General features: G+C 40.8%; 1 protein-coding gene across 2 annotated transcripts in view; it reads left to right on the forward strand.

The window, feature by feature from the left end:
* The window catches only part of cpne4b (copine IVb), a 54,033-nt gene extending 35,646 nt beyond the window's left edge, over window positions 1–18,387 (forward strand). For both annotated transcript variants that reach the window (XM_079590031.1, XM_079590032.1), the window contains 4 exons: window positions 227–278; window positions 12,378–12,511; window positions 13,508–13,744; window positions 15,427–18,387. In XM_079590031.1, the coding sequence (XP_079446157.1) occupies window positions 227–278; window positions 12,378–12,511; window positions 13,508–13,744; window positions 15,427–15,558 (555 nt within the window). In that variant the 3' untranslated portion in view covers window positions 15,559–18,387. The remainder of the gene's footprint in view (window positions 1–226; window positions 279–12,377; window positions 12,512–13,507; window positions 13,745–15,426) is intronic.

The raw sequence follows: 18,387 nt of genomic DNA on the forward strand, positions 1-18,387 counted from the left end.
ACTTATGAATAAAATAAAGAAATTAAATGTTGTAGTTCTTCCAGTACATCATATGGACTCTAATATCATAATCTAATGCAGGGTTCAAATTTTAAATCGATTTAGTCTTTTTCTCCATGCCTTTTGAACGAAGCGTTTTGTTTCTAAAAGCAGTAACTCTGCTATCACTGTCACTGATCATTGAGATTTTGGCAATAAACTAGGTTTACTTTTCTACTCTCTTTAGGTTTCTCATGATTTTGCTGTGAATTTTGATGAGGATAACCCAGAATGTGCCGGTGAGTCATTAAAGTGTAAACAACGTAATTTCATGCCTCTACAAACATGTTTTTATTTTTCAAAAACAAAGTTCAGTGAACTCCAATGCTCTCTTGATGTATGAGTCAAACATCTCCCACACACACTCAGTGGCAAAGAGAATATGTTAGGTTTTTGATGCATAAGTAACTTTTTAACTGCATACTCTTGCATTTACAGTTTTTCTCCTTCACTTTGGCACATTTTTTTGAAACCGTATTAACATGCTCAAAACCGTAAGTTCAATTGTCACAACTTCTTTGCCGGAACATCAGAACTCTATTGCATGTCTGTAAAATGTAACTCATCCAAAACATTTGATTCGTGCTTCAAAACGCAAAACGGGATGTAGCCATGTAACGGAGAACCGGCAGGGAATGACCGAACTGACTGCTCTGGGACCCTCCTTGGAGGGGACGGGCATCCCAGCACCACTACGTTTCTGGGTGGACCTTGAGATATGTGCTCACCGGAGACCGTTGTGCCCCCAAACACAAAAGGTGGCAGGGTTGGCATAACAGTCCCCAGGGGGGACCGAAAGACAGCAGGCACCGTATAATGAGGTGTTAAAGGGACACTTGTTGTGGAAATTATTCTATTTGAAAAGTGAGGAGGAAAAACAGACAAGTGGAATCTTCGAAAAGTCAAAGTATCAAAAGTTTATTTCTTGCAAGAAATTGGCATTCACATACAGAGAACGTCTGATATGAGAAGGCCCATGGCATTCTCACGCAGAGAGCATCTGACATGAGAAGGCGAAGGCTAGTCCCTTTCGCCAAGGTTATATACCCCCAACATATCCTGAGTGGGTTGCATTTGTCATAAAGATTTGTCTCGTTTACCTTAAAAGGAAACGTCTGTATACGTCCGTGTTCAAGATCTCGTCTAATCATAAATTCTATCTGAACAGAACAATGCCTTGTCTGCCCAAAAACCCCCTCTCTCTCAGCCCCTGCTCTTTTCACACCTATTGCCTATCTTTAGTTCGAACAAAGCTGCACACACACATATTTTCTTCATACTTGGAGTACAAAAGGTCACTTGCTACTTAGTTCTTCTTAGAACATATTGTTCCTGCAAGCTTGTTCTAACTCATACATTTATAAAAACTTAGTTTTATATCTTTAATAATGTGCCTTTTGCTTATATGATTATATTCCTTTAAATTCTCATGAGTAAACAATACATCTTCAACGTTAATAAAAGTTGTACCCATATAAAAGCTAAAGAAACATATCTAAATGTAAAATTTCCATAACAATCCCCCATATGTTCATTCAAAGAACATACACACAATTTTACATTTACTCTTCCATAATCATAGTAATTCACAACAGGTAAATTTTTCCATGGTTACTTAATTTCCTAGTCAAACTCATGTTCGCTCTCGTTCCCATAATCCTCATCCACTGACACATTAACTTCACCTCTGGTGCCCTACGTATCATTGTTGTATTCCCCTGGATTCATTCTCACCTTTGTGGTAGTCACTTTCTTTGGAGATAATTTGATTTCTATAGAATTTTCACATTCAGTAATTTCTACATAGTACATGGAATTAACCCTATTAATTCTCCTAAATTTGCTGATCTTAATGGATGGACCCTCCAGGTCCTGCTGCTGAAATAGGATCACATATTATGATTATCTTACTTCTTTTCCCCTTTGTCATTTTCACCTTTATGCTACCTTCCTGTGCTAGGCCCATGGCCAGGTTAGTTAAGAGGATAAGCTTTAGTAACATATTGCCACACAGTACAACCTCGCCAGGCAAGAAAATGTTCTTGTGAAAATGATATCAGTCCTGTGTCTCTATGTATTGTTGGTCTCAAAGCAGGTCTAGTTGATATTATTAGACAGGTCACGGCAATGCCCTCGCCGTCAAAACACCACAAAGTTCTTGACACAGTACGGACTACTCCCAAAATTGCAGAATCGTCCTGTACTATTGACTCGTCCTGTCTCCAATGACGATGGTTTTCGAATTGGTAACCTACAGGATGACACGAGGCTCTCTTTAGTCTGACGCCCGTTCGGTGCTCGTCGGCTGTGAATGGGATTCTTCTTCCGTTGCAGCTGGAGCTGGAGCTGGAGCTGGAACCTTTCGACAGTGTGTCCCGTGGATCCACGGAGCTCTCTCCTCGACTTTCACCGCAGTGTGAGTTACCAGCAACACCTGGAATGGTCCCTGCCACCGTTTCGTCCTCCAATGCTTTCGTCTCAGATCCTTTATCAGCACGAAATCTCCTGGCCTGATGCTGTGCAGGGCTGTCTCAGCCGGCTCTGGAGCTGCTGCCTTGACCTGTTTGGAGATATCACAGAACACCTTATCCAGTTCAACACAATATTGTAACATGTCATGTTCACAGAGAGTCGTGTCAGGCAATGTTCTAGGTTTGTGTGGTTCCCAACCCATGTGAGGTGGACGAGCAAACAGAATCTCGAATGGCGAGAGTTGTGCTCGCCCCCTCTTCCTCATTCTCATATAAGTCAATGCGATAGGCAGGGCCTTTGGCCATGAAAGCCCTGTTTCATCACAAATTTTTACCAGCTTGTTCTTTAGAACTTGATTGTGTCTCTCAACCGACCCGGCTGACTCCGGATGGTAGCTGCAAAAGTGCTTCCAGGGAGTACCCAGGAATGCTTCAACTGCAGAAATTGCACTGTTTACAAAATGTGAACCATTGTCACTTGATAATTTTTCAGGAATTCCCCATCGTGGGACAATTTCCTGTAGGAGTAGTTTCGCCACCCCTTGTGCATCTGCCTTTGTTGTCGGCATGGCTTCAACCCATCCTGAAAAAATATAAATCGCAACTATGCAGTATTTCTTTTTGTCTGATTGTGTCAATTCAATATAATCGAGCATTACATGTGAGAATGGTCGTTGCGGCTTGGGATGCCCCGCCTGTCTCATTGCCTGACCCCTGCCCACATTGTTAGTCCCGCAAATCAGACATCTGCTGCAAAAATCTGCTGCCACTGTGGAAAAACCTCTAGTAAACCAGTTATTTTTCATAATACTGAACATTCCCATTTTCGACACGTGGTCCAGTCCGTGCGTCAGCTTTGCATATGCCTGAAAGAAATGAGAAGGTAAACATGGCTTATTGTTAGGGCCGACCCACTGTTCATTCTCATACACACAGCCTGCCTCTCTCCATTTTCGCTTGTCATCAGCAGTGGCATGCTGTTGCATCGCAGCTACGTCACCTAGTTCCTCATTCAGCCGTGCTGCTGTGGTTATCTGAACAGGAAGCAGAGCCGCGGCCTTTGCAGCAACATCTGCTGATCTGTTTCCTTTTGAAACGTCATCACTGCCAGAAGTGTGCGCCTGACACTTGCAGACTGCCAGTTCTTTTGGCAACAGCATCGCATCCAATAATTGACTCACAAGAAGGTGATTCAATATTGGCTTGCCATCGGCTTTCAGAAACTTCCGATGTGCCCATATTTGTCCGAAGTCGTGTACTACACCGTAAGCGTACCTTGAGTCAGTGTAAATTGTAACACGCCGGCCACTTGCCAATTTGCATGCTGCAGTCAGAGCCACCAATTCAGCAGCCTGCGCAGAAAAATGTGACGGCAGTGGTTGTTGTTCCAGAACCTCAGTTAATGAAACAACTGCATATCCAGCTCTGTTTGTGCCATGGTCATCCTTGCTGGATGACCCATCCACAAAAAGAATCATGTCACTATTGGGTAACGCCTCGTCTGTCAAGTCTGGTCTCGGACTACATATCTGCTCTAAGGCTGAAACACAACAGTGTGCTTCACCATCATTCTCTGTGGGAAGCAGAGTAGCTGGATTTAAAACATTACAACGTTTCACAGTGACATTAGGCATTTCCAATAACACAAAGTTATATCTCAGCCACCGTGCTGCAGATAAATGAGAAGTCTTTTGTTCCAATAAAATCATGGACACAGCATGTGGCACCAGTAGGGTTAAATCACTGAACCCTACAAAATCCCTAGAGGCTACCACAGCTCTCTCCGCTGCAGCCACAGCCCTTAGACAAACAGGAAGTCCTCTTGCCACTGCATCTAATTTGGTTGAGAAGTATGCCACTGGTCTCAACTTTCCCCCATGCTCCTGTAATAAAACAGAAGACATGTATCCATCTTTTTCAGCTACTGTCTGTGTAAAAGGCTTATCTGGATTTGGTATGCCAAGTGTCGGTGAGCTCATCAGAGCCTGCTTCATTTCACAAAAAGCTCTCTCTGCCTCAGCGGTCCATGTTAGTTTGTCAGAGGCTGCCATTTCCTGACCATAAATTAATGCTGACAAAGGCCCTTCTTTGTCACTGTAGCCAGGAATAAACGTTCTACAGTATGAGGTCATTCCTAAAAACGACATCATTTGCTTTTTTGTGGTCGGTTTAGGAATGTTCTGTATTGCGGTGACTCTTTTATCAGACAATGATTTTCCGTTTGCTGTTAACACGTGACCTAAAAAGGTAACTTTGGTTTGGTTTATGGCTACCTTCATTTTGGCAGATCATTCTTTTTTTGATCTATTATGACCCAGTCGGTCAGTTCATGGCACTTGGCCATGAAGGGACCTGCGTCACGCCATTCAGCCTTCACTGGTTTTGCCAGTGCTATGTGGGGCTGTGCATGTTCCATGTCACAAAACATTGTCTGTTTGTCAGTCAATTTCACACTCAAAACACACCAGTGGTTTGTCCAATAAAGATAATCTGTCTTTACATTTTCCACATTAACATTAAACCAACGCTGCGCATATTCATCATCAGGTTCATTGCTGACATGTGAAGTACAGTGCAAATCTGTATCATTCATAAAATCAGAGGATGGCAACACTCTGTCTCGAGCCTTTGTGGCTAGACAGGTGTTAGAAACTTGCCACTCATACTCAAACAAAGGGGTTTCCCCTGTAGTCACATGCAACATCCGCATGTCAGCAAAAAGCCCTTCAGTAGTACATTTAACAGAAACACCCAGCTTACAGAGTAGATCCCTACCCATCAAATTAACTGGACATGTCTGAGTAATCAAAAAACAATGCTCAAATATTTTCCCATCAATTGAACACTCAAGCGGCGTTGAGACCGGTTCTGTGACCACATGACCAGTTGCACTTCTGGAACAAATTGTTTCTCCAGAAAGTGGAATTGGTTTTGTAAATTCTGTTTCTTTAATTATGGAATTAGTGGCCCCCGTGTCTAACAGAAACAGTAATGTCTTATCAAGTACGTTTACTTCTATCAAAGGTAAAGGATTATGAGCTTTATAAAAAACATTTGCAAGCATGTCTTCATTGCACAGAGCAGAGTCAGGAAAAGAAGGAAAATGATACTTATCTGATGGATGGACAGGAAACCCGTTGCTCGCACCCTCCTCCTCTCAATCTGCCTGCTGCGCTTTGTAGGCTGCTTGCGGGCAAGTGTCACTCCAATGTCCTTTCTGTCCACATGTGAAACAAGTGTCTCGATCTGGACGTTGTTGATTTTGTGAAAAGTGTCTACCTCTTCCACGACCACGTCCTCTGCCTCTTCCTCCACCACCTCTTTGGTTTTGTTGGTGGTAGATTGGTTTGGGGTTGTTGTTTTGCAGCGCTATCAGAGCTAGAGAAAGATCTTTGTCTTGCTTGGTGGTTCTGGCTGTTTTCTGATTTTTGATGATTCCCTCATGATGTCTTGCATGTCGTCTGATTTCCGCTGTAGAGGCAAGTTGCCATCCGACACAGCTTTTTTCAATTGCTTTCGAAATTTCTTTGTCAAGTCCGTCCATGAACAAAGTTCTTAAATAGTCATCATACGGATCAGACCCCATCGGTCCCGCATTCGGATCTGTTGGTGGCTGTCTTTTATCCATACCCCCATGTCGATCAAAGCACTCTTTCAGTCGCTGGAAATACGCTTCTGTAGTTTCATCTTTTCCTTGAACACATTGACGAACTTGGTGAATGTCCATCGTGCGTGGAAATACTTTATTTAAAGCTGTGATTATATCGTTGACTTTCTTTGTGTAGTCACTGTTGGCCGGATCGTCGTAGTTGACGTGTTTCAGACGAGAATCTTCTGGCCAGTCGTCTGACAATTTGGCCATTTGCACTGGTCCGTATTTCAAAACCATTAATCTCCGCAGTTCACCGAGAGTCGGTCTGAATTCTCTGCAGAAAACAGCTAAATCAGCACCCAGTTTTGCCCCACCTGCTTCGATGTTTGGCAGGTGTTCAGCAGCTTTGTTCAAGTCCTCTTGGTTCCATGGCCGCATTACCAGAACTGCTCCCTCAGGCCCCGCCACTTCGAGCATTGGTGCCCGAAACTTTAGGAGACTTCCATCACCATCCTCGCTTTCACTCTTTATCTCTGTCTCTGAATCATCAGTCTGCTGGCGATTTTGCTGGCTTCGCAGGTTCGGCTGCTGCGCTTGACGTTGTTTGTCCGTACGCCTGGTCGAACTCTGGCTAAATTTTCTTTTCGCCTGTCTTTGTGAGCTCAAAGTCAAAGTTTTCATGTTTGTGCTCAGCAGTTCTTCTAAGTCTTTGTTGCACTTCTGTCCTCTGGCTCCTTGATATGATGCCCCAGAGCGCGTTGAGGATGTGTCCTCTCTCTCGTCCTCCGTCGGAACATATTTGGGCGGTGGACCAGATGGTGCGCTGGCTAGCGCTCCTCCCGCAGCAGCTCCTTCCACAGCAGGATTGAGAGCAGGCGGGCGACGAGCCGGATACGCCCCGTCCTCCACCGTCATTTTCACGTAGTGACCGAAAAAGGAAGAAGAATAGTCAGCATTTTCACTACAATCATTTTTAAGATTCTGTAAGGCTTTCTTTGATGCATCCTGTCTTTCTTTATCAGAGTACAATGGTGCACTGGCCCGACAGACTTGTTTTTGCTGTCTGCGTGTTGCCTCTTCTAACCATTTTACTATGATTTCACCACATTTATCGTAATGTTCTTTGTTTTTTTTCTTAACCACATGAGTCATCCAATTCGCTTTGGTTTGAGTTAAATGTGACACACTTAGACCTCCATTAAACCCATATTGGTTTATCAAAAACGGCACAAAATCATGATACCAGGTTCCCATTACTTTATCCATGGCTCTATACGAGCTCTTACCGAAATTAACCACCTGTTTCTCCTCTCTTTTCGAATTTTTGTTACCCATTTTATTTTTATTTTTCTTTACTTTTATCTCTATATATATATGTATATTTTTATACATATAGGCTACTTTTAATCAACAGTATTTATATTTGCGTATTTAAATATTTTCCCCCGCGTGGTCACCACGCACTAAATTTACTGTGTCAACTCTCCTCTCAGCGTGGCCTCCACGACATGCCTAAATTCGTCAATCTAGGACTTTCAAAATTGCCTGCCTCCGTCGATGCAGGTCTTTCCCAAACAAGTGCCTCCTCTAATGTCCGAACCTTACTATCAGCTTATTTCGAACGAGCACCTTGTCTGGTGTTTGAGAAATTTTCTATCAGACCTATTCTCAAAACTCTGGCCCTTTTAGAGAAGAATTAACACATGGCATTTGAGAACTTACTTTTAGGCTTATTCTCAAACCCTGTTTGGAAACGCTTATTCCAAAACTCTGACCCTTTTAGAAAAAATATTCAATACGCAAATAATTTTCTTATCCACTTTGTGAATTTACATTTTCTCTCACCGTCTTTTTGATGACCTTGTGAGTTCTTTTCTGGGAGTGCGTTCACCGCGGTCGTCGTGATGAGTAGAACAATTCTCTCTCCTTAAACTTGAGGATATTTGAGCCGCAGAGTATGGTCTCTCGGGATGATCAGTCAATTGTTCCCCTCAGTCACGCCGATCGTTGGTTACTGCATCCCATCGTCCTCGTCGCCATTTGTTGTGGAAATTATTCTATTTGAAAAGTGAGGAGGAAAAACAGACAAGTGGAATCTTCGAAAAGTCAAAGTATCAAAAGTTTATTTCTTGCAAGAAATTGGCATTCACATACAGAGAACGTCTGATATGAGAAGGCCCATGGCATTCTCACGCAGAGAGCATCTGACATGAGAAGGCGAAGGCTAGTCCCTTTCGCCAAGGTTATATACCCCCAACATATCCTGAGTGGGTTGCATTTGTCATAAAGATTTGTCTCGTTTACCTTAAAAGGAAACGTCTGTATACGTCCGTGTTCAAGATCTCGTCTAATCATAAATTCTATCTGAACAGAACAATGCCTTGTCTGCCCAAAAACCCCCTCTCTCTCAGCCCCTGCTCTTTTCACACCTATTGCCTATCTTTAGTTCGAACAAAGCTGCACACACACATATTTTCTTCATACTTGGAGTACAAAAGGTCACTTGCTACTTAGTTCTTCTTAGAACATATTGTTCCTGCAAGCTTGTTCTAACTCATACATTTATAAAAACTTAGTTTTATATCTTTAATAATGTGCCTTTTGCTTATATGATTATATTCCTTTAAATTCTCATGAGTAAACAATACATCTTCAACGTTAATAAAAGTTGTACCCATATAAAAGCAAAAGAAACATATCTAAATGTAAAATTTCCATAACACACTCCACCCATTTTCATTAAAAGGTCCATTGTTAGAAAACCAGTCATACTATTGAATGGTCGTGCAACATTCTCTAATTTTCCCCTGAGACGAGAGAAATCCACTATTTACCTTTTTCACTTCCTCCTACAATGACGCAAAAATCGTCATTGGGCGTCATTGTAGGAGGAAGTGTAAAAAGGGGGGATTTCTGTAAAGACTATAAGCACAACCCTTTCAAACCCGCCCATAGAGGGTTGTACCTAATGCGCTAACAGACCTATCACAGATCAGTGCCAGTGCATTTGATTTCACCGGTTTTTATTTTGACGAAGTTATGTTAGAAACGGATGTTTGTGGCTACCTTTATGAGCCACAGTATAGCGACGAGCAGCTGAGGTCTATGGAGGAACAGGAGGCGCCGGCGGCTTCTGCAGAGTGCAGCCGAGGCAGAAGACCTGCCTGTCGCGGACGAGAAGCCCAGACTGGTTTGAGCTGGGGCGGAGTGGTGGTGCCTGTGCGCATACGGACACAGAGATAGAGTCCGTCGGCGTCTGCTGCAAAGAATTTCAACAATGCCCATTTCTCCTGGACGAAATCTCTGAATCAGACGAGGACACGGACGTTTGTGTTTTGAACCATCATAGTTCCGCACCGCATCTGTTCTGACTGAACATCCCGGTACCATGCAATAATTCACCATTTCGAAATAAATACAAACGAGGAGTAATACACTAATGAGTTCGCCAACTAGCTTTAATGTTTGTGTGAAATTAATTTCAAGCTCTGGTGGTTAGCTAGCTTTGTAGACGGAAGAGTGATTTCTCTGATAGGCGGAAACCTCATATGCGCCGTTTTAGATTAGTGGGAGTGGCTTGCGGAGCTTTGCAATGTGGTGCATTGTGGGAGTTGTTGTCTTTCATACAAACGCGCCCTAAAGTTACTTTGTCTTTTCTCGGTCAAGAAGGCACCAAATTCGAAAATTATTTTACATTTCGACTACATATATGACCCACTATCAATAAAGATTAATGTTCCCACGGGTGAAATGCTCCTTTAATCGCTTTACTTTGGGAGATACTACCCTCGTTGGCCTGACCCCTGGGGCGTCAGGACCTTTTCCCCGTAGCCTTCTTGGAAATAATGGCGGTCCTCAGATCTGTCTTGCCTCTTGAAGGCTGCAGTTGAGAGCGCTTTCCCTGTCCTCACTCTTTTTGAGAAAGGGCACGAGAAGCTACGCTCTGCTTTTGTGTGGCACGGTGTGAGGAAATGAAAGCTTTAGCATAAGTTCTGCCAGGAAGACTCAATCGTTACGTCACTTATTACCTTCTCATCTATCCAATCATATTCTTATACTTGTGGTATAAAAGATCGGTATTTACACACGTCTGAGTTCGATGACGCTTCCATTCACCTCCATCCTCCCCACCACCAAGACGGGACTTTCCCTCCATCCTCCCCAACACCACCAAGACGGGTCTTTCCCTCCATCCTCCCCACCACCACCAGGATGGTCCCTTCCCACACCTTGCAGGGGGTCGGCTGCGCCCCTGCCTTCGTCTTCAGGCAGGATATGCAGAGTCTGGACCCTCAGATTGCAAGCTACGGACGGGGCCTACGCCAAAGAACTTGATTGCTTGCTGGGCTGTTAATAAATGTTTAATTGTCACAGTATTTATTCTCCTGAGTCTTTCTGGTAGAACTGGCTTTCAATGTGCGACAGGGGAGGAGTTTTTGGAAAGCGGCCGCCTGTTTGGGTGCTCCTGGAACCTCTTGACGACTGAATTTACAGCGTCGCTGAAGAGGCCAGAAGGTGACGGGCACATCCATGAGAAAATTCTTGTCCTTTTCTCTAATATTTCTGAGACTGAGCCACAGATGCCTCTCAGTGGCCACCAGGGCTGCCATAGAGTAGCCGATGGATTTAGCCATCTCCTTGGTGGCCCTGAGAGATAAATCTGTGGCTCGATGCAGTTCGCAAACTGTGTCAGGACCAATACCCCCGCCCTCAGCCTGGTAGGCCTGCAAAAGCGACATTGTGTATAAGCATGCTGCAGCCTGACCAGCAGCTGAGTAAGCCTTACCCACTAAGGATGATGTAGTTCTTACTGGCTTAGTGGGTAATACCAGGGCCTCTAGAGAAGATGCTGATTCACGGGAGAGATAGCTTGCGAGCGTCTCTTCCAACATCTTTCCATAACCGTGCTCTTTATAGTTTGATATAGAAGAGTAGTTGGATGTTTGTGCACTATACACTCTATAAGAAACTGGTTTCTCCCACGATCTCGACACCTCTGTGTGAAGATGGGGGGAAACGGAAGGCCCTGGCCTGTGAACGAGATGGCAGGAAGCGGTTGTCTAATTTACTTTGTTTACGAACATCCTGCTTATCAGCTACCCAATTGATGCTTTATCTTTCGACAGCTCTCGTCACACCCTCAACTAGCTCCTCAAAAGCATTTGACTGAGGTGGTGAATCCTCAGTATCTCCTGCTTCGACACTGACAACATCTAGATCCTCAGAACTAGATAGCTAGAGACTTCAAGACGTTGCGTTCCCTCAGTGTCAATCAACGCAGCGCGAGTTTCTTTGATAAGGAACCAAGTTATTGTGTCAGTAAATTGCCAATGCCACCAAAATAAAGTGTTTTTGTCATCGTGTGAAGTACACTGGTCAAAATGTTTAAATGTTCTAAATATTTGTTTTATTCACATTTCATGTTTTTTTCTACTTTTTTGTTGACACTGACTGCTTTCTGTACTATACAAGAATGTCAGTTTTGTCTGTGTCATTTATTTTTGTGTAAACTAAAAATTCTTAGTTGCTTGTCATGTTTTCCCCTAACACTACCACCACCACACATTCTTACATATCTTCCTACTGCTGAACTGTGAATCTTCAGTTTACATGTAACACATTTCTATAAAATAAATGTTCTGTATAAATACAAATATATTTATACAGTACTACTGTAGCTGCGGCTGTTTTGGGTTGTGACATTCCCCTATGTTCAAAAATAGTAGTGATTGAGCTGGGCAGTCCATATATTTGCTTCCAAATTTGAATGGTAAGATAGTGATTCCTCTTTCATTACCAATTTAGCAAACATTACATTCCTATTTCATTTGCCAATTTATCAAACATTACAAACATTCCATATTAGATATTTATGGACCATGCATGTCTGGCAGATAGTTATTGTGCAAATTGTAGGCAATTTTACTTAATTTTTTTTGGACACAAGTCTGAGGCCAAAGGTTATGTTTTTTTAGTAGTTAGTAGTTGTCAGAAAATGGGCAATATGACATCCATTCAGTGTGTCAGATTACAAAATTGATAGTCCACTCCTGTGCGATAATTGGTCAATGCAGCAGCCTGGCTGTGCTAAGTTAAGCTAAAATAAAATTAATTTAAATAGCTCAAGTTTTTTTGTTATACCATTGAAAATTGTATAAATTTGTCATAAATTGCCATACAAATCATTACAAAATGTAGAGTTTTATGTTTAATTCAAGATATTTAACAACTATGTGTATTTTTGTAAATTACCTGACTGGTTATGTGTGTTACAGGTATTCAAGGTGTTGTTGAGGCTTATCAGAACTGCCTCCCAAAAATCCAGTTATATGGTCCCACTAATATCGCTCCCATCATCCAGAAAGTTGCCGACTCAGCCTCCGAGGAGATGCACACCAAAGAGGCCATGGTTAGTGGAAGAGAGAGAGAGACTTTGACTTTTAAAGGTCTATTTGTTTACAAAAAGTAAAATAAAATAAATACATTGATTTACTCCCCATTTGTATTTAAAATTTTCCATTCATTGACCAGTTTGTACTCTTACTGTAACTAAATTTGAATACAAGATTTTAATAATCCCCTTCAAATAGACACCTCATCAGTTGACACCACGCCACACATTTTTCCGTGACAAACATACAGCCAGTTTAGCCTGCCCATGAAAAAAGTTAATTAAAACATGAGCTTCCCTCCTTCTGCTGTATTTTGGCCCATAAATGAAATAAACCTGTGTAAACACTTCCCCCAGTCTTATACCTCTCTTTCAAGAGAGAGAGAACACATTTAATTAGACTGAAGAGCTTAATTTCTGCTCAGCAACATATTGACACCATCTGCTTTACTGCTGTTGCCTTCTTATAAAAACAACCGTGTGTGTGTGTGTGTGTGTGTGTGTGTGTGTGTGTGTGTGTGTGTGTGTGTGTGTGTGTGTGTGTGTGTGTGTGTGTGTGTGTGTGTGTGTGTGTGTGTGTGTGTGTGTGTGTGTGTGTGTGTGTGTGTGTGTGTGTGTGTGTGTGTGTGTGTGTGTGTGTGTGTGTAAAAGAGCAATAGCAACATTATTATATATCAGATTTTTTGTCTCACTTTCTTGTAAAATTTTAAAACATCCTTGTAACTATATACATTTTCTTGAGAAGCAAACTGCATTCGATGTTAGGGCTTGTTCTCAGAAGATGCTTTAATATTTATTTACTTTATTATTAATAAAATAATGCCCCTCTGGCAAATTTAGTGCCGTATACAGTATGCTGAAAATAAGATAAGAAACAATTTGTTGGTTCTAAAGGGGCTTTGAACGCAAGACAGACAAACACCTGGTGATCATATTTGTGTGTGTCCATTTTTAAATGTTCTCTCGCATTTGTATTGATCACTTTCCTCATTTATCATATTCTCTGTTCATTAGGAATACTTTATACTGCTAATCCTGACGGATGGAGTAATCACAGACATGGCAGATACACGAGAGGCCATCGTTCACGCCTCCCACCTGCCCATGTCCGTCATCATCGTCGGCATAGGCAGTGCGGATTTCAGCGACATGCAGATGCTGGACGGTGACGATGGAATCCTCCGCTCTCCTAAAGGAGAACCCGTCCTGAGGGACATTGTGCAATTTGTGCCATTCCGCAACTTCAAACATGTGAGTATAAAACAGCAGTATCTAAAAGGAATACTTCATTATTTACTCACACTCATGTTGGAATAACAAAACGTTTCTACACAAATCTGTTTATGAATTGAATTCACTTTAAAAGAATCCTGTCAGGATATGGTGTAACCATAAACATAGAAAGCAAAGCCTAAAAGTTGTACTGGCTGCCTTATAAATAGACGTGTCTAATGAAAAGAAATGCTTCATGCCAGGTTTTCTTATTTAAGAAACTGTATGGTACCTCCGGTCAGGGCATAGTCAGGAAACCAAACTACAAGAGGATGCCGTACATCTGAAGGCATCCTGGTTTCTTTTCATCTCTCTCTTCTCTCAGGTCAGTGTGTTGCTCTCACAGCTGTCTGTCTGAGCTCAAATAACAAGCATCCCGACGCTGGAACACAGGAAAGGAAAACTTCAAAGCTCGTAGATTTTACAGCCCTGTTTAGATTAATTAAGGAGTGCGAAATCGTTCATGTAGAACAGTCTTCATTATGAAAACATCTCTTTAAGTGACGTTAGGCGTATTGTGTCCTGCTTTGACCCAGCAATATATTTGCCTCTGAAGTTTGGTTCATGCAAAGTTCAGTTTTTTTTAATGCCATTCAATACATATTTTTTTATTTATATAAAGCCTATGTGAGTTAAAATTTTACAAAATTATCTCAAAAGTCTAGTATGTCATTAATGAAGGTGTCATTTTATTTATTTCATAAATAAATATTAATGTAGTGGGGGTTTTTTGTGACAGCTGTGAGATGAACTTGAATTCAGTCGATATATTTGATCCTAAAATGAATTGCATTGGCAGCAACACGAGTCACGGTTCAGAATTAATTTCAATACAGTAATATTAGATTGTAGCTAAAATAAACTAATAGTGCATACATGGCACACACATATCATGCATTTTCAAAACACTTAACTGTTTTTATTTATTTATTTATTTTATTGTTTGAATTGCGAAATTCCTCTCATATAGTCCATGCTTTTCTAGGATTAATGTTGATTTGGGTTCATTTTGGGGTTATTTGTATTATTTTACATTTTATATTGATGCCTTTATATTTTAGGGAGTGTGGGTGTCTGTGGCATCAAAAAGTAGGGATTTTGCTCCAATATTTCCAGTTGTCCCTCCCACAACCTTGCAGTTTTTTGGCAAAAATCTCTTCGTTCATTTCTTCAGATTCATGATTATGCTGTATTTTCTCAGCTGTTATGTGACTGGACGTGTAGTTGTGCTTTTTTAAATCTTCAGGTAGGTTTTTCATTTGATTTGTTGAACCTTTCGTACAAGGCTTCTTGTGCACTAAACTCCAGAGAAGGGTTTTGTTTTGCTTTTCTCCACAGTCAAGCGAACTGCTGTGAGGAAACTTGCTACCTCAGGTCAACTTCTGCAATATCACACAATTCATAAATATAGCGCAGCTCTGGAGGTGTGAAGTTGGCTGTCCGATACGAATGCTTCGGCGAGAAACAGAGTGTGTGTGTGTGCGTGCGTTTATTTTTAGTTATGTCCTGCTGTTTTCACCGGTCTGTCTCCACCTGTTTTGCAGACAGAGAGAAATAGGAGTGACACCTTTCCTGTATCACTTACTCAAGCACAAGAAAGTGTGAGATTTCATCTATGTTCGTTTCTCTCATCCTTGCCTCTTGTCTTTTCTTCCACACAGGCCTCTCCTGCAGCGCTGGCTAAAAGTGTGCTGGCTGAGGTTCCCAATCAAGTGGTGGATTACTACAATGGAAAAGGCATCAAGCCCAAATGCCTGTCGGACTATGAGTCTTCCAGGGCGTTCAGTCCCTGAGCTACGCACGGCCATATAAGCAGCTCCAGAGTCTCAGCTTCAAGATATCTTCATTGATCATTTCAGAGCTTGCTGCATCAGTATAGGTATCCACAAGCAGGTCCATCCTTGTTGTTGTTGTTGTTTATTTCACTCAGGTTTTCAATAGCATTGGGCAAAAATGTCCTCTACTGTTCACATTTTCTTCTTACACAGATGTTAGTGATATTAAAGGTGCATTCAGTCTTTTTTTCTTTGGTTTGCCTGGCTAATATGGCAGTCGTGACTTAAAGTCACCATGTAATCAAAATCGACAGTTCTTGTTTTGTTTTTTTTGTTATGGAACATTGTCATTTTTATTCTAAATTATTTATTTGTGCACATCATTTTTTAATTCACGTGCCCTCTTACCTTCCCTTCCCTATCGCCAAAACATCTGTTCTCTGAATCCCTCTCTTCCAGCAAACTTTCTCTCACATGTGATCGCAGCAATTAGCGTTCGCGTTCGTTTGGATCCAACGATCCAATCAATTCCCAATGATCAAAATTAAGTCTCGACCTACATGTGTTATCTAGAGGTGTTCCATTCCAGGTTTCTCAGAGTCGACTCCATTTACTTTACACCAAAACAGGGTCAGGAATAATACAAGATTAAAGTCGTTATTGCAACAACAACAAAATTCTCCCCTGACAAAAAGCCCTATATTCCCTGTGACACACATTTAGCATGACTGTCCATATTTGTCGAATTTAGCGATTATCTGAATAGTGTATAGCTATCAATATCGTTACCTAGTTGTTGCCAATATTTTTTATTTTTTACAGAGGTAAAAGTCACGAGAAACAGCCGTGATCTCTTTTATGTCCGAATTAAATAAACAAGAAAGAGGGTAATGTATTCTTTAATGAATTCATCTCATTATGATATTTGAGGATGGCGCTAAACACACATGATCATGTTTAGGGGCAAAAATCTGTTTAGGCGGAGAGTTGAGATAGCTACTGACAATAATAAATAGAATACATACACTACATATAGTAATGTACACTTATTCATGCGCTTTGATGTGAGTTTTTTATGATTTATGGTTAGTTTAATGAATATGAACACAACTTAGGTTAACATGGGAAACCAAATTTACAGTATATTTTTCACATTGATAACATCAATTACTCTTGGTATGTATAATTACCAACTAAAGTTATTAGGCCTAGGATTTTTCTAAGATTTATTTCTGAAGTAAACTACATGTAGAATAAAAGTATGCATGGTATAATATGTGTGTGCGACATGCCTTGTTTCTTTGCAGTGAGATAAAAATATTTTTTACATAGCATTGATGGCATGCAAATGTTCATGTCAGTATGAACAGACATATTAACATGGAAATTAAAAGGCTTATCAAATCTTCTTACCAAACGTTCATCCTGGTGTGAACAGGCCTTTATTCTTACACTTATTGGTGTGTAGCATTACACAAAAGCAAAGGTTTGCACTGCAGTCACTGATGCCAATTCAGAAACAATCTATTTGCAGTCAGCCATGATTATTTTGTTCCATAAGTGAAAGTGTCTGATAGCAGGGGAGTTACTAATATAAAATGAGTATAGTATTTATTCAGCTGGTCATGTGACCTCAACATGACCGCGCTCATTAGGTGACCCACTCTCCTGTGAGATGATTTTAAGCATTTGTTTAAATTACGATTAATTATGTGTAAAACGTAAAAAAATATGTTTTAATGGGGTAGAACTCACTGAGTGCACCTTTAACAGCGGGATAGATTGATTTCACTGCAACCGAACCAATCCGCAAGCACCTTTTGATCTGCTGTAACCTACTCAGTGTAAATGGAAGAAAAGCCGAAAACTGTGGACAGTGTTCCTTTAGATTCAGATGCCAGACTGATTCCATCTTGCATTCGTTCATTAGTGCTGGCTTTTTTTTTTTCTTTTTTTTTTTGCTAGATATCATTATTTTATATTTGGTGGACCTGCTATACAAGGGCTATATAGTCCAATATAGCATAATATTCCAATACGTAATAGTTTAGGAGGCAAGTGATTATCAGTTTTTGGCCAGTGCATGACCAATGCTCAGTTAGTAAACACTGTTAGTCCTCTATAATCTGAAGTGCAACCATTTAATTGCTTTATTTAATTTACCTTCAAAAAGTTTGGAGTCGGTAGATTTTTTATTTATTTTTATGTTATGTATTCCTGTGATAGCAAAGCTGAATTTCCTGCAGCAATGAATTACTTCAATCACATGATCCTTCAGAAATCATTCTAATATTCGGATTTGTTGAATAGAAATTTCAAAAGAGCAGTATGAAATTGAAATGGAAATCTTTTGTAATATTTTGAATGTCTATACTGTAACTTTTGATCAATTTAATAGAACCTTGCTGAATAAAAGTAAAACAATAAAATAAAAATCGCACCGACCCAAAACTTTTGAACAGTGGTGTATTTATTTTTTAACTTATTTTTGATGTGAGGCCTTTACGACTTACAAATGTTACATACAATTAAGTGTATTGTATATAGCTCTATAAATGAATGAATATTTATTGGAAAGCATGTGGAATGGACTCAATTCTGTGAATACAGTATTTAGGGATTATTTGTTTTTGTTCTTTTCTACAGAGTTTCTTAATCTATAATAATAAAGTCCCTTTCAGATGTAGGTGTGTATTTATGGTGTTGTATTAGACACATTTCTCTTTTCCTTTTACGCATTTCTTTCTTTTCTTCTTCCTTCTGTTCAGAGTGTGTGTGTGTATGCTTCCTTACTACAGCAACCAGGACTGTATTTTGCATGTTGCCAATAAAAAATGTTTTTCCCAC

The sequence above is a fragment of the Phoxinus phoxinus genome, assembly GCF_949152265.1.
Source record: "Phoxinus phoxinus genome assembly, chromosome: 19".
NCBI lineage: Eukaryota > Metazoa > Chordata > Actinopteri > Cypriniformes > Leuciscidae > Phoxinus > Phoxinus phoxinus.